We start from the raw sequence: 16,866 nt of genomic DNA, 5'->3' as shown, positions 1-16,866 counted from the left end.
CAGGACCGGCCAGAGGAGTGGGCACGTTACGTTCCCTGGGCAGAAATGGCCCAGAATTCCCCTACGCCATTCCTCAACTAACCTAACCCCCTTTCCAATGTGTGTTAGGTTACCAGCCGGTTCTGGCACCATGGCAGCAGAGCCAGATCGAGGCTCCTGCGGTGGATGAGTGGGTGCGGCGCTCGGAGGAGACGTGGAACGCTGCACACGTCCACCTGCAGCGGGCCCTCCGTCGTCAGAAGGCGAGCGCCGATCTCCACCGCAGTGAGGGGCCGGTGTACGCACCTGGTGATCGAGTCTGGCTCTCTACCAGAAACCTGCCCCTCCGCCTGCCCTGCCGGAAACTGGGTCGGCGGTTTGTGGGGCCGTTTAAAGTCCTGAGAAGATTGAACGAGGTGTGTTACAGATTACAACTACCTATTGAGTATAAGAATATTAACCCCTCGTTCCATGTGTCTCTTCTCAGGCCGGTGGTAGCTGGTCCACTCCAGGAAAATGAAATCAGAGAGACTCCTCCGCCCCCATTGGACATCGAGGGGGCACCGGCGTACTCCGTGCGGTCCATCTTGGATTCGAGACGCCGGATGGGGGGTCTCCAATATCTCGTGGAGTGGGAGGGGTACGGCCCGGAGGAACGGTGCTGGGTGCCGAGGAGAGACATTTTGGACCCGTCTCTCCTGACAGAATTCCACCGTAGTCACCCGACGCGTCCTCCTGGTCGTCCCCGAGGCCGGAGTCGGCGCACGTCTGGAGCCGCGCGTCAAGGGGGGGGTACTGTCACGGTTTCGGCCGAGGCTGCCTCTCTTCCTTGCTCGGGCAGGCTTCGGCGGTCGTCGTCTCCGGAGTACTAGCTGCCACCGTTGTATGTTTCGATGTTCGTTTGGTTTTGTCTTGATGTTGTACACCTGTTTTCGTTTAGCGCTCATTAGTGTCCTATAAGTTCTCGTTGTGTTTGTCAGGTGTTGTGTGTGATTGTCCTCGCTGTCGTGTTTGTGCGCTACTGTTGGTCATCTGTACTTCGTTGTTTTCCTCCTCTGTTTTAGGAGGGTTCTCGCACATGTTAGTGCGCATTTTGGTTTACGCCTGTGTGTGTATTCTCTCGTCTCCGGGCTTTTTGGCTCGTGTATTGAGTGAGTTTTCACTAAAGTCTTTTGGACTAAGTTTCTGCGTCCTGCGCCTGATTCCTGCACCACACCCACCTACAGCACCCACTGACAGTGAAGGAAGCATGAATCAAGTCACGTACAAGGTTGTCCTGGAAGAAAACTTGCTTCCTTTTGCTCTGACATTGTGCCCCAACTCTGAGGATTGTTTTTTCCAGCAGGACAATGCGCCATGCCACACAGCCAGGTCAATGACGGTGTGGATGGAGGACCACCAGATCAAGACCCTGTCATGGCCAGCCCAATCTCCAGACCTGAACCCCATTGAAAACTTCTGGAATGTGATCAAGAGGAAGATGGATGGTCACAAGCCATCAAACAAAGCCAAGCTGCTTGAAGTTTTGCACCAGGAGTGGCATAAAGTCACCCAACATCAATGTGAAAGACTGGTGGAGAGCATGCCAAGACGCATGAAAGCTTTGATTGAAAATCAGGGTTATTCCACCAAATATTGATTTCTGAACTCTTCCTAAGGTAAAACATTACTATTGTGTTGTTTAAAAATGAACATGAACTTATTTTCTTTGCATTATTAGAAGGCTGATAACACTGCATCTTTTTTTGTTATTTTGACCAGTTGTCATTTTCTGCAAATAAATGCTCTAAATAACAATATTTTTATTTGGAATTTGGGAGAAATGTTGTCAGTAGTTTATAGAATAAAGCAAAAATGTTATTTTTACCCAAACACATACCTATAAATAGTAAAACGGATAATTTTGCAGTGGTCTCTCAATTTTTTCCGCAGCTGTATATACAGTTGAAGTCGGAAGTTTACATACACTTAGGTTGGAGTCACTAAAACCCGTTTTTCAACCACTCCACACATTTCTTGTTAAACTATGGTTTTGGCAAGTCGGTTAGGACATCTACTTTGTGCATGACACAAGTAATTTTTCCAACAATTGTTTACAGACAGATTATTTCACTTATAATTCACTGTATCACAATTCCAGTGGGTCAGAAGTTTACATACACTAAGTTGACTGTGCCTTTTAACAGCTTGAAAAATTCCAGAAAATGATGTCATGGCTTTAGAAGCTTCTGATAGGCTAATTGACATAATTTGAGTCAATTGGAGGTGTACCTGTGTATGTATTTCAAGGCCTACCTTCAAACTCAGTGCGTCTTTGCTTGACATCCTGGGAAAATCAAAAGAAATCAGCCAAGACCTCAGAAAAAAAATTGTCTGATTCATCCTTGGGAGCAATTTCCAAACGGCTGAAGGTACCACGTTCATCTGTGCAAACAATAGTACGCAAGTATAAACACCATGGGACCACGCAGCCGTCATACCGCTCAGGAAGGAGACGCGTTCTGTCTCCTAGAGATGAACGTACTTTGGTGCGAAAAGTGCAAATCAATCCCAGAACAGCAAAGGACCTTGTGAAGATGCTGGAGGAAACAGGTACAAAAGTATCTATATCCACAGTAAAATGAATCCTTTATCGACATAACCTGAAAGGCCGCTCAGCAAGGAAGAAGCCACTGCTCCAAAAACCGCCATAAAAAAGCCATGACTATGGTTTGCAACTGCACATGGGGACAAAGATCGTACTTTTTGGAGAAATGTCCTCTGGTCTGATGAAACAAAAATGGCCATAATGACCATCGTTATGTTTGGAGGAAAAAGGAGGGTCTTGCAAGCCGAAGAACACCATCCCAACCGTGAAGCACGGGGGTGGCAGCATCATGCTGTGAGGGTGTTTTGCTGCAGGAGGGACTGGTACACTTCACAAAATAGATGGCATCATGAGGAAGGAAAATTATGTGGAAATATTGAAGCAACATCTCAAGACATCAGTCAGGAAGTTAAAGCTTGGTCGCAAATGGGTCTTCCAAATGTACAATGACCTCAAGCATACTTCCAAAGTTGTGGCAAAATGGCTTAAGGACAACAAAGTCAAGGTATTGGAGTGGCCATCACAAAGCCCTGACCTCAATCCTATAGAAAATGTGTGGGCAGAACTGAAAAACCGTGCGCGAGCAAGGAGGCCTACAAACCTGACTCAGTTACACCAGGTCTGTCAGTAGGAATGGGCCAAAATTCACCCAAATTTTACTAGGATTAAATATCAGGAATTGTGAAAAACTGAGTTTAAATGTATTTGGCTAAGGTGTATGTAAACCTCCGACTTCAACCCTATATATATACAGTACCAGTCAAAAGTTTGGACACACCTAGTATCTCTCAACCAGCTTCACCTATGCCAAGAGTGTGCAAAGCTGTCATCAAGGCAAAGGGTGGCTATTTGAAGATTCTCAAATATAAAATATACTTTGATTTGTTTAACACTTTTTTGGTTACTACATGATTCCATATGTGTTATTTCATAGTTTTGATGTCTTCACTATTATTCTACAATGTAAAAAATTGTAAAAATAAAGAAAATCCTTGAATGAGTAGGTGTGTCCAAACCTTTGACTGGTACTGTATATGTCCCCCCCACTTCTAGAATCAAAGTTCTGTATAGGTCCCCAGGGTGTGGGGTTGAGAGTGTATGTGGAGACTGTTTGTATCCCAATTGGCACCCTACTCCCTATATAGTGCACTGGGTCGTTCCACTAAATGATATTTTAAGTCGAAATTGTGCACCAATATTGAATTTGATCTGTTAAATTGAATGAAGTGCCCTTCAATATCAATAGTGTGTGATTGTGTCACGCAGGAACTCCTGCCCCCTCGAGCATCCCATTGGTTCCTGCATGAACGCCCTTCCTCGAGCACACCATCTTGATGCTTGTGTGACACTTCTGATATTCTGGATGTTGTGGGTTTTAGGAGGTGAGAGGAAGTTCTGTCCCCCAGCAGGAGGGAAGGCAGTGGGGATAGAGAGGGGCAGACGGTGCCCCTCCCTGACAGGTTTCCCATATGGAGTGATTTAGAACTAGGGTGATTAACCACCCCTCTCTCCCTCTCTCTCTCCCTTTCCCTCCACTCCCAATCCAGACCAGGCCTGTGGGCTCCCTCCCTCCTCCCCAGAAGTGGGACATTATATTTTGTGACATTAAATGCACTATGCATTATGTGGGTTGAATGTTGTAACAACACAGAATAAAACAATTAATAAAAGTCCCATGATGGTAGTGACTGACCATGACTGCTCACTTATAAACCATCATTTATTCACATTAGTTTACTTTAATAAAATGTTTTATTTGATGACTTTATTAGGTAATTCCAAGTCATCATCTCATCTCTATAGAGCTGCTGTCTGCCAACATCACTATTTTAGTTCTACAAAGTAAATAAGACATGTTGGTTAATCGCTCAGCACTACCTGTGTCTTTTTCACTTCCATCCACTGCCTGAGAGGCTGTCATGGCTGTGTCCCAAATGGAACCCTATTCCCTATACTGGGCACTACTTTAGACCAGGGCCCATAGCCAAATGGCACCCTATTCCCTATATTGGGCACTACTTTAGACCAGGGCCCATAGCCAAATGGCACCCTATTCCCTATACTGGGCACTACTTTAGACCAGGGCCCATAGCCAAATGGCACCCTATTCCCTATACTGGGCACTACTTTAGACCAGGGCCCATAGCCAAATGGCACCCAATTCCCTATACTGGGCACTACTTTTGTGTGTGTGTTTGTGTGTGTGAGAGAGAGCGAGAGAGAGCGAGCGAGAGCGAGAGCGAGAGCGAAAGAGAGAAGGAGAGAGAGAAAGAGAGAGAGAGGAGAGCGAAAGAGAGCGAAGGAGAGAGAGAGAGAAAGAGAGAAAATGAGAGAAGGAAAGGATTCTGAACAGATAGTTGACCCTCATAACTGCACCCTGCTATTAGCTGATTTATGAAAAATGATGTCATTTTGGCATCATTGTGAAGCCCACCACTTGGTACCAGGTAGTTACCACCTGCATTTAACTATTTTGTATCCATTGTTAACAGATTCTAAGTGAATACCAGGTAAGTATAATCTGAAACGAGCTATAAAATAAAGAGTTACCTTTTAGTTGTTGTTTTACACTGACATTAATACATGTTGGGATGACATTAATACATGTTGGGATGAATGTAAGATCATGACTGGAATTCAAGCAAATTGCAATACGGTAATATTTCCCCCACATTTTTTGAATCCCGGCCCATGTTTATCTTGTCTGTGTGTTAATAGATGTCTGTCACTCTGACCTACTGTATAAGAAGAAAACCTCATTGTAAAATGACCTCTCCTTACCCTATAGGAATATATAGGGATACTACAGTCAGACAGTGTTAACACAGAAAAAGTCTGTATCCCAAATAGCACCCTATTCCCTGTGTTGTGCACTCCTTTTGATCAGGGCCCCAGTTTCATATCTCAGTGACTCCAGATCTACGTTGTGGATGTTATAGAATAGTAGCATGCTCCCCCAGTCCCCCATTCATTCCATGCAAGCTGTCTGATCCCTCCAAGTAATTCCAGATGTGGTGATGCAGGGTGGGATACGGTCTGACGTCCCTACAGTCTCTGCTCCAATCCTCCCATTCAAACAGTCAACAGAATTAAAATGTTGAGCTCCCCCTATTCTACCTATATGAAAAGAGTGGTGCAGGGGTTATGATAAAGTCCTACTAAGCCCAAACCGGATGGGATGGCGTATCACTGCAGAACGCTGTGGTTGCCGTGCTGGTTAAGTGTGCCTTGAATTCGAAATAAATCACAGATGGTGTCACCAGCAAAGCACCCTCACACCATAACACCTCCTCCTCCATGCTTTACGGTGGGAACCACACATGCAGAGATCATCTGTTCACCCACACCGCGTCTCACAAAGCCACGGCGGTTGGAACCAAAAATCTCCAATTTGGACTCCAGACCAAAGCACAAATTTCCACCGGTCTAATGTCCATTGCTTGTGTTTCTTGGCCCAAGCAAGTCTCTTCTTCTTATTGGTGTCCTTTAGTAGTGGTTTCTTTGCAGCAATTCGACCATGAAGGCCTGATTCACATAGTCTCCTCTGAACAGTTGATGTTGAGATGTGTCTGTTACTTGAACTCTGTGAATCATTTATTTGGGCTGCAATTTCTGAGGCTGGTAACTCTAATGAACTTATCCTGTGCAGCAGAGGTAACTCTGGGTCTTCCATTCCTGTGGCGGTCCTCATGAGAGCCAGTTTCATCATAGCGCTTGAGGGTTTTTGCGACTGCACTTGAAGAAACTTTCAAAGTTCTTGAAATGTTACGGATTGACTGAACTTCATGTCTTAACGTAATGATGCACTGTCATTTTTCTTTGCTTATTTGAGCTGTTCTTACCATAATATGGACTTGCTCTTTTACCAAATAGGGCTCTCTTCTGTATACCCTCCTACATTGTCACAACACAACTGATTGGCTCAAACGCATTAAGAAGGAAAGAAATTCCACAAATTAACTTTTAAGAAGGCACACCTGTTAATTGAAATGCATTCCAGGTGACTACCTCATGAAGCTGGTTGAGAGAATGCCAAGAGTGTGCAAAGCTGTCATCAAGGCAAAGGGCGGCTATTTGAAGAATCTCAAATATAAATTATATTTTGATTTGTTTAACACGTTTTTGATATTGTCACTATTATTCTACAATGTAGAAAATAGTACAAATAAAGAAAATCCCTGGAATGAGTAGGTGTGTCCAAACTTTTGACTGGTACTGTAGATATACAAGAAGGCCATTTTAGCAGCTCGTATTAAAGTGTTTGCCAATGTGGATCCACAGCACTCTGCTATGAAGGCAAACAAGAGTGATAGACTTCAGTTGGATAAAGGCAACAAAGAATGTGGATGGTGTGTAGGTCGATAAACCACTAAATAACGCCAAAGGTACTGACGTTTGGGTGAATGGGTAAATAGTGTGGACATATGGACAGGGAAATAATGTGGTATTATTGGTCTCCCCTCTGAGCCTGGTTCCTGTCTAGATATCTTCTTTCTAGGATGTTTTTCCTAGCCAATGAGCCTTTGGCTAACTTTTTCAAACAGAAATTTGCATCCTGTAGCACTAACTCCAAAAAGTTTTGGGACACTGTAAAGTCCATGGAGAATAAGAGCACTTCCTCCCAGCTGCCCACTGCACTGAGGCTAGGAAACACTATCACCACCGATAAATCTACAATAATCGAGAATTTCAACAAGCATTTTGCTACAGCTGGCCATGCTTTCCATCTGGCTACCACTAACCCGGCCACCAACTCTGCACCCTCTGCTGCAACTTGCCCCCCCGCTTCTCCTTCACACAAATTCAGACAGCTGATGTTTTGAAAGCGCTGCAAAATCTGGACCCCTACAAATCAGCTGGGCTAGACAATCTGGACCCTTTCTTTCTAAAACTAGCCGCCGAAATTGTCGCAACCCCTATTATTAGTCTGTTCAACCTCTCTTTCATAACGTCTGAGATCCCCAGAGATTGGAAAGCTGCCGCGGTCATCCCCCTCTTCAAAGGGGGTGACACTCTAGATCCAAACTGCTACAGACCTATATCCATCCTGCCCTGCCTTTCGAAAGTATTTGAAAGCCAAGTTAACAAACAGATCACCGACCATTTCGAATACCACCGTACCTTCTCCGCTATGCAATCCGGTTTCCGAGCTGGTCATGGGTGCACTTCAGCCACGCTCAAGGTCCTAAACGATATTATAACCGCGATTGATAATAGACAGTACTGTGCAGCCGTCTTCATCGACCTGGCCAAGGCTTTCGACTCTGTCAACCACCGCATTCTTATTGGCAGACTAAATAGCCTTGGTTTCTCAAATGACTGCCTCGCCTGGTTCACCAACTACTTCTCAGATAGAGTTCAGTGTGTCAAATCGGAGGGCCTGTTGTCTGGACCTATGGCAGTCTCTATGGGGGTGCCACAGGGTTCAATTCTTGGGCCGACACTTTTCTCAGTGTATATCAATGATGTCGCTCTTGCTGCTGGTGCCTCTCAGATCCACCTCTACGCAGACGACACCATTTTGTATACATCTGGCCCTTCATTGGACACTGTGTTAACAAACCTCCAAACGAGCTTCAATGCCATACAACAATCCTTCAGTAGCCTCCAACTGCTCTTAAACACTAGTAAAACTAAATGCATGCTTTTCAATCGAACGCTGCTGGCACCCGCCCACCCGACTAGAATCACCACTCTGACGGGTCTGACCTAGAGTATGTGGACAACTACAAATACCTAGGTGTCTGGTTAGACTGTAAACTCAACTTCCAGACTCACATAAAGAATCTCCAATCCAAAGTTAAATCTAGAATCGGCTTCCTATTTCGCAAACAAAGCCTCCTTCACTCATGCTGCCAAACATGCCCTCGTAAAACTGACTATCCTACCGATCCTTGACTTCGGCGATGTCATTTACAAAATAGCCTCCAACACTCTACTCAGCAAATTGGATGTAGTCTATCACAGTGCCATCCGTTTTGTCTCCAAAGCCCCATACACTACCCACCACTGTGACCTGTACGCTCTTGTTGGCTGGTCCTCACTCCATGTTCGTCGTCAAACCCACTGGCTCCAGGCCATCTATAAATCACTGCTAGGCAAATCCCCGCCTTATCTTAGCTCATTGGTCACCATAGCAGCACCCACCCGTAGTCTGCGCTCCAGCAGGTATATCTCACTGGTCATTCCCAAAGCCAACACCTCCTTTGGCCGCCATTCCTTCCAGTTCTCTGCTGCCAATGACTGGAACGAATTGCAAAAATCTCTGAAGCTGGAGACTCTTATCTCCCTCAATAACTTTAAGCATCAGTTGTCAGAGCACCTTACCGATCACTGCACCTGTACACAGCCCATCTGAAATTAGCCCACCCAACTACCTCATCCCTATATTGTTATTTATTTTGCTCTTTTGCACCCCAGTATCTCTATTTGCACATAATCTCTTGCACATCTAGCATTCCAGTGTTAATACTATTGTAATTATTCTGCACTATAGCCTATTTATTGCCTTACCTCCATAACTTGCTACATTTGCACACACTGTATATATATTTTCTGTTGTATTTTTGACTTTATGTTTTTTTACCCCATATGTAACTCTGTGTTGTTTTTATTGCACTGCTTTGCTTTATCTTGGCCAGGTCGCAGTTGTAAATGAGAACCTGTTCTCAACTGGCTTACCTGGTTAAATAAAGGTGAAATAATTTTTTTTTAAAAATTGGCTATTGCTTGCTCTTTGGGGTCTAGGCCGGGTTAATGTAAATGCACCTTATGACAACTGCTGATGTAAAAACGACCTCATAAATGAATCTGATTGATTGCATTTGATTTATAAACTGCTGTTGGAAGGTACCCACCTGTGTGTCCATGATGTGGAACATGTCGGCCCCGTTGCCAGCCAGTCGGTTGGGGATCCTGATGTCCACTATGGAGCCAGGTAACCTGCTGGGGCCATTGTTGATCACCTGGAAGAAGATGAGAGAGAGAGGTAGAGAGAAAAATTAGGGAGAGAAAGATGGTGAAGGGTAGAGATAAATAAAAGGTCAGGGGTAAGAGAGGTAGAGAATTAGGGTTAGAGAGAGAACGTGTGGGGGGGGGTAGAAAGAAAGATGGATGAGAGAGGGACAGAGAGAGAGAGAGCGAGCGAGAGAAAGAAAGAGAGAGAGAGAGAGAGAGAGAGAGAGAGAGAGTTAGGGAGAGGGGGAGAGAGTGAGATCGAGAGAGTTAGGGAAAGAGAGTGAGAGAGAAAGAGTAGTGAGAGAGAGAGAGGGAGAGAGAGAGAGAGTAGTGAGAGAGTGATAGGGAGAGAGAGAGAGAAAAAGATAGATAGAGAGATATGTTTAGAAGGAGACAAAATAATATGATGCATGTGTTGACGAGGTAGATGGGGTGGATCTACTGGTACAGCCATATAAATATAATTGACTTGAATGGGGATTCCCGGATGTACAGGTGTCACCAATACCTGAAAGGTGAAGTTTAGAGGCTGGAAGTTACACTCCATGTCCTCCAGCTGGACAAAGTGCGAGGCATCGATGGAGTTCCCATACACAAAGGACGTTGGGGTCACCAAACTGTAGAAGGATAGAAAGTGATATGGTATTGCACAGCCCCAACAGATTCATGCCATGATCATTATTTAAGGATATCAAATCAAACTTTTGTATAACATGTTTGTGTAGGTCTGTATGTTCGATAGATCAATTGACTGTTTGAGAGAGACTGATTAAAGACTGGTGTGTGTTGTCCAGATATTTTCTTCGTGTCCTGAGGTAGAGGAAAGCTGATCTGTTCTGTGAGAAATTTACCCTGACGATTCACACTAAATTCTTCCATTGCTCTGTCGATCGCTACAGACTTTAGTCTGAGACGGCCATTATTGAATTAGTTTGTGGTGACGAGGGGCACGAGGGGCGTTGTACAAAACAAAGTCATCAGCGATTGGATCGCCTCTAACCAATGACACATTTTCAAACTGCCACTTTACCCACGTGTGTTCTGGCTCTGGCCCAACCCATTGGTTTCTGGACCAATCAGACGGCCCCGAATGTCTTGGCATTCGGTGAAGGGTCGGGGAGGTACTCCGATCCAGACTCTTTGAAGAGAAGAAACTAATGTACAGTGGGGAGAACAAGTATTTGATACACTGCCAATTTTGCAGGTTTTCCTACTTACAAAGCATGTAGAGGTCTGTAATTTTTATCATAGGTACACTTCAACTGTGAGAGACGGAATCTAAAACAAATATCCAGAAAATCACATTGTATGATTTTTAAGTAATTAATTTGCATTTTATTGCATGACATAAGTATTTGATCACCTACCAACCAGTAAGAATTCCGGCTCTCACAGACCTGTTTCTTCTTTTTTAAGAAGCCCTCCTGTTCTCCACTCATTACCTGTATTAACTGCACCTGTTTGAACTTGTTATCTGTATAAAAGACACCTGTCCACACACTCAATCAAACAGACTCTAACCTCTCTTCAATGGCCAAGACCAGAGAGCTGTGTAAGGACATCAGGGATAAAATTGTAGACCTGCACAAGGCTGGGATGGGCTACAGGACCATAGGCAAGCAGCTTGGTGAGAAGGCAACAACTGTTGGCGCAATTATTAGAAAATGGAAGAAGTTCAAGATGACGGTCAATTACCCTTGGTCTGGGGCTCCATGCAAGATCTCACCTCGTGGGGCATCAATGATCATGAGGAAGGTGAGGGATCAGCCCAGAACTACACAGCAGGACCTGGTCAATGACCTGAAGAGAGCTGGGACCACAGTCTCAAAGAAAACCATTAGTAACACACTACGCCGTCATGGATTAAAATCCTGCAGCGCACGCAAGGTCCCCCTGCTCAAGCCAGCGCATGTCCAGGCCCGTCTGAAGTTTGCCAATGGCCATCTGGATGATCCAGAGGAGGAATGGGAGAAGGTCATGTGGTCTGATGAGACAAAAATAGAGCTTTTTGGTCTAAACTCCACTCGCCGTGTTTGGAGGAAGAAGAAGGATGAGTACAACCCCAAGAACACCATCCCAACCGTGAAGCATGGAGGTTGAAACATCATTCTTTGGGGATGCTTTTCTGCAAAGGGGACAGGACGACTGCACCGTATTGAGGGGAGGATGGATGGCGCCATGTATCGCGAGATCTTGGCCAACAACCTCCTTCCCTCAGTAAGAGCATTGAAGATGGGTCGTGGCTGGATCTTCCAGCATGACAACGACCCGAAACACACAGCCAGGGCAACTAAGGAGTGGCTCCGTAAGAAGCATCTCAAGGTCCTGGAGTGGCCTAGCCAGTCTCCAGACCTGAACCCAATAGAAAATCTTTGGAGGGAGCTGAAAGTCCGTATTGCCCAGCGACAGCCCCGAAACCTGAAAGATCTGGAGAAGGTCTGTATGGAGGAGTGGGCCAAAATCCCTGCTGCAGTGTGTGCAAACCTGGTCAAGACCTACAGGAAACGTATGATCTCTGTAATTGCAAACAAAGGTTTCTGTACCAAATATTAAGTTCTGCTTTTCTGATGTATCAAATACTTATGTCATGCAATAAAATGCAAATTAATTACTTAAAAATCATACAATGTGATTTTCTGGATTTTTGTTTTAGATTAAGTCTCTCACAGTTGAAGTGTACCTATGATAAAAATTACAGACCTCTACATGCTTTGTAAGTAGGAAAACCTGCAAAATCGGCAGTGTATCAAATACTTGTTCTCCCCACTGTATGTGGTCGTGGCCTAGCATTTGGCCGGAGCAAGGAGTTCGGCGAGCCAGGCAATGAGAATGGAACATATCAGCTTGAAAGCCCTTTATCTCTAGCTACACTTTTTCAGAGAGTTAGTTAGTTGAGAGATAGAGAGAGAGTCTCTGAACAACTCAATGTCCAAACAGCCAAGTTCCTCCACAGAGAGGAACGCTCTGCCATCTGATAACACACCTCAGCTACAGCTCTACTCTGCTGTCTGATAATGCTGTCTGATAATGCTTTCTGATAATGTAGCTCAGCTACATTTTAGTCATTTAGCAGACGCTCTTATCCAGAGTGACTTACAGTTAGTGAGTGCATACATTTTCATACTGGCCCCTCGTGGGAAACGAACCCACAACCCTTGCGTTGCAAGCGCCATGCTCTACCAACTGAGCTACAACTCTGCTGTCTGATAATGTTGTCTGATAATGTAACTCAGCTACAGCTCTGCTGTCTGATAATCCTGTCTGATAATGCAGCTCAGCTACAGCTCTGCTGACTGATAATGCTGTCCGATAATGTATCTCTGCTCTGTTGTCTGATAATGTTGTTTGATAATGTAGCTCATGTCTGTTGTTTGATTATGTTGTCTGATAATGTAGTTTAGCTCTGTTGTCTTATAATGTTGACTGATAATGCTGTCTGATAATGTTTTTCCGATAATGCTGTCTGATAATGTGGTCTTATAATCCTGTCTGATAATGTAGCTCAGCTCTGTCTGTCTAGTGTCTTTCATCTGTCAAGAGGCTTAGAACAGAGCTGGAGAGACCAGGCAGGGGGAGACCAGGCAGGGAAATGGCTTACGTTATGTCTACAGTAAGTGTGTATTGCAGACAAAGTAAATATTTTTTGTCCTCTTGTTCTTTTTTAACCACATACCCAGTGATAGTTGTGTCCACCTCATGGACCAGTGGGATAGACAGATCCAACGTGTTGTCCAACAGTCTATGCTCAGGGTTGGCACTACAATGAGAAAACAATAGGAGGTAATGAACAAATAGTTGATAGAGTAGATAATAATACATTAACTATGCCAATTTACAGCATAGTGATTAAGTACAAATATTGTTATTCTCTACAGCAACATGAAAGAGAAAGTTAAATCTTAAATTATTCTGTCTAAAGAAAAAGGTCCAGACTAGTGACAGCAGACACCTCCCAGTCTAGTGACAGCAGACCCTTCCCAGTCTAGTGACAGAAAACCCCTCCCAGTCTTGGGACAGCAGACCCCTCCCAGTCTAGTGACAGCAGACCCCTCCCAGTCTAGTGACAGAAAACCCCTCCCAGTCTAGTGACAGCAGACCCCTCCCAGTCTAATGACAGCAGACCCCTCCCAGTCTAGTGACAGCAGACCCCTCCCAGTCTAGTGACAGCAGACCCCTCCCAGTCTTATGTTATAGCAGACCCCTCCCAGTCTAGTGACAGCAGACCCCTCCCAGTCTAGTGACAGCAGACCCCTCCCAGTCTTATGACAGCAGACCCCTCCCAGTCTAGTGACAGCAGACCCCTCCCAGTCTAGTGACAGCAGACCCCTCCCAGTCTAGTGACAGCAGACCCCTCCCAGTCTAATGACAGCAGACCCCTCCCAGTCTTATGACAGCAGACCCCTCCCAGTCTAGTGACAGCAGACCCCTCCCAGTCTAGTGACAGCAGACCCCTCCCAGTCTAGTGACAACAGACCCCTCCCAGTCTAGTGACAGCAGACCCCTCCCAGTCTAGTGACAGCAGACCCCTCCCAGTCTAATGACAGCAGACCCCTCCCAGTCTAGTGACAGCAGACCCCTCCCAGTCTAGTGACATCAGACCCCTCCCAGTCTAATGACAGCAGACCCCTCCCAGTCTAGTGACAGCAGACCCCTCCCAGTCTAGTGACAGCAGACCCCTCCCAGTCTTATGTTATAGCAGACCCCTCCCAGTCTTATGTGACAGAAGTTGTCGCCTACTGTCTGGCTGCCAAAACTAAACGCTCTCTGCTCAGTGGCAAACATTCAAAACATGCATTTCCAGTGGCTAGACAATGATATCAGTAGTGTCCATACAGTGTGTAGGTCCAAGGCAAATGCAATTACAGACGTTAATGTGAGCCAACAGAAACGACTCCCACCCGACTCTGAGTACCTGACATGATTAGCAAAGCAAACAAATTAAATGTAGATATTTTACCAGTCTATGTGGTGTGTGTACATCTTCTCATTACCAACAAATGGTCCAGGTTAGGCTAACCTTGCACTAAAACATTCCCTTGGATTTTTAACGTCACAACGTACCTTTTTGCATGAACTAAAAACTGCAACGTCTCGTTTTCCCCTGAAAGCTGACTTGTGTCGAAGATCACTGCAAGATGATACTGAGGAAAGACAAGGAAAGAGGAGGAGTGTAGGGGAAAGAGGAGGAGTGTAGGGGAAAGAGGAGGAGTGTTGGGGAAAGAGGAGGAGTGTAGGGGAAAGAGGAGGAGTGTATGGGGAAAGAGGAGGAGTGTAGGGGAAAGAGGAGGAGTGTTGGGGAAAGAGGAGGAGTGTTGGGGAAAGAGGAGGAGTGTTGGGGAAAGAGGAGGAGTGTAGGGGAAAGAGGAGGAGTGTTGGGGAAAGAGGAGGAGTGTAGGGGAAAGAGGAGGAGTGTTGGGGAAAGAGGAGGAGTGTAGGGGAAAGAGGAGGAGTGTTGGTGAAAGAGGAGGAGTGTATGGGGAAAGAGGAGGAGTGTAGGGGAAAGAGGAGGAGTGTATGGGGAAAGAGGAGGGGTGTAGGGGAAAGAGGAGGAGTGTAGGGGAAAGAGGAGGAGTGTAGGGGAAAGAGGAGGAGTGTAGGGGAAAGAGGAGGAGTGTAGGGGAAAGAGGAGGAGTGTTGGGGAAAGAGGAGGAGTGTTGGGGAAAGAGGAGGAGTGTAGGGGAAAGAGGAGGAGTGTAGGGGAAAGAGGAGGAGTGTAGGGGAAAGAGGAGGAGTGTAGGGGAAAGAGGAGGAGTGTTGGGGAAAGAGGAGGAGTGTTGGGGAAAGAGGAGGAGTGTAGGGGAAAGAGGAGGAGTGTAGGGGAAAGCTTTTAGTTAAATAACATGATGTACGTCAGGTAGTTGTCAAAATCATTTGTTTGCTTTTCAGGCTCTCCAGGGTACATTGACATGGCCCAGTGAGTGGTCAGCCAGCCAGCCAGCCAGTCAGCCAGCCAGTCAGCCAGTCAGCCAGTCAGCCAGTCAGCCAGCCAGTCAGCCAGCCAGTCAGTAAGTGGGTACTGTACTGCAGGCTACTCCATCCTGTTGTCCTCTATACACTGTATTCACATCATGGCCCAGTGACTGCAGTCAATACCATAAGTGTATAGTACTGTAGTATATAGTACAACTATATACTACATGGTTGGTATGGAAAGAACTATACACTGACATGTATTGACTGTAAAACATTTATATGTGATCATGTTTAGGACAGCTACCTTAATCTGTGCTCTTGATAAAGGAAATATTGTGCCTGGGTAAGGATAACAACTAGACAATGAATGGTATGGTTGGTATTGGAAGACTTACACTGAGTGTACATGACAGAGACTGACCAGGTGAATCCAGGTGAAAGCTATGATCCCTTATTAATGTCACCTGTTAAATCCACTTCAATCAGTGTAGATGAAGGGGAGGAGACAGGTTAAAGAAGGATTTTTAAGCCAATTGAGACATGGATTGTGTATGAGTGCCATTCAGAGGGTGAATGGGCAAGACAAGATGTAAGTGTCTTTGAACGGGGTATGGTAGTAGGTGCCTACTGAACTGCAACGCTGCTGGGTTTTTCACGCTCAACAGTTTCCCGTGTGTATCAAGAATGGTCCACCACCCAAAGGATATCCAGCCAACTTAACACAACTGTGGGAAGCATTGGAGTCAACATGGGCCAGCATTGCTGCGGAACGCTTTCGACACCTTGTATTGTCCATGCCCGACGAATTGAGGCTGTTCTGAGGGCAAAAGGGGTGCAACTCAATATTAGTAAGGTGTTGCTAATGTTTTGTCCACTCAGTGTAAATGTAGAAACAACAAAACATGTAATATATTTATAAACATTCTGCCTCAACCATTAGGAGCCATACCATAGTCATATATTTATAAACATTCTGCCATGACCGTTAGGAGCCATACCTTAGTCTGTGCTCTCATGAAGGGAAATCCCACGCTGCATTGGAGGAAGTCTAAATCAACAAGACCACAGGAAATACCCTTCTCTTCCTTGAATAGAGAAACAAACAGGGAGGAAGGGACAGGTGAGACAGAGAGATAGAGAGAGAATGGAGGGACAGGGAGACAGAGAGAGAGAGAGAGAGAGAGAATGGAGGGACGGGGAGACAGAGAGAGAGAGAGAGAGAGAAGGGAGGGACGGGGAGACAGAGAGAGAGAGAGAATGGAGGGAGGGGGAGACAGAGAGAGAGAGAGAAGGGAGGGACGGGGAGACAGAGAGAGAGAGAGAATGGAGGGAGGGGGAGACAGAGAGAGAGAGAGAAGGGAGGGACGGGGAGACAGAGAGAGAGAGAGAATGGAGGGACGGGAGACAGCGAGAGAGAGAGAGAAGGGAGG

At 45.6% G+C, this 16,866-nt stretch overlaps 1 protein-coding gene across 1 annotated transcript in view; it reads right to left on the bottom strand.

The window, feature by feature from the left end:
- Window positions 1-16,866, bottom strand: part of LOC121578210 (integrin alpha-9-like) — a 224,420-nt gene that overhangs the window by 40,543 nt on the left and 167,011 nt on the right. The window contains exons 19-23 of the mRNA XM_041892414.1: window positions 16,435-16,521; window positions 14,585-14,664; window positions 13,197-13,280; window positions 10,032-10,140; window positions 9,424-9,531 (exon numbers count right to left, since the gene is read on the bottom strand). Coding sequence (XP_041748348.1) covers window positions 9,424-9,531; window positions 10,032-10,140; window positions 13,197-13,280; window positions 14,585-14,664; window positions 16,435-16,521 — 468 coding nt within the window. The remainder of the gene's footprint in view (window positions 1-9,423; window positions 9,532-10,031; window positions 10,141-13,196; window positions 13,281-14,584; window positions 14,665-16,434; window positions 16,522-16,866) is intronic.

Source organism: Coregonus clupeaformis, chromosome 1, assembly GCF_020615455.1.
Source record: "Coregonus clupeaformis isolate EN_2021a chromosome 1, ASM2061545v1, whole genome shotgun sequence".
In the NCBI taxonomy this organism is placed as follows: Eukaryota; Metazoa; Chordata; class Actinopteri; order Salmoniformes; family Salmonidae; genus Coregonus; species Coregonus clupeaformis.
The sequence above is the reverse complement of the archived record's forward strand: the minus strand, read 5'-3'. Positions and strand labels throughout refer to the sequence as shown.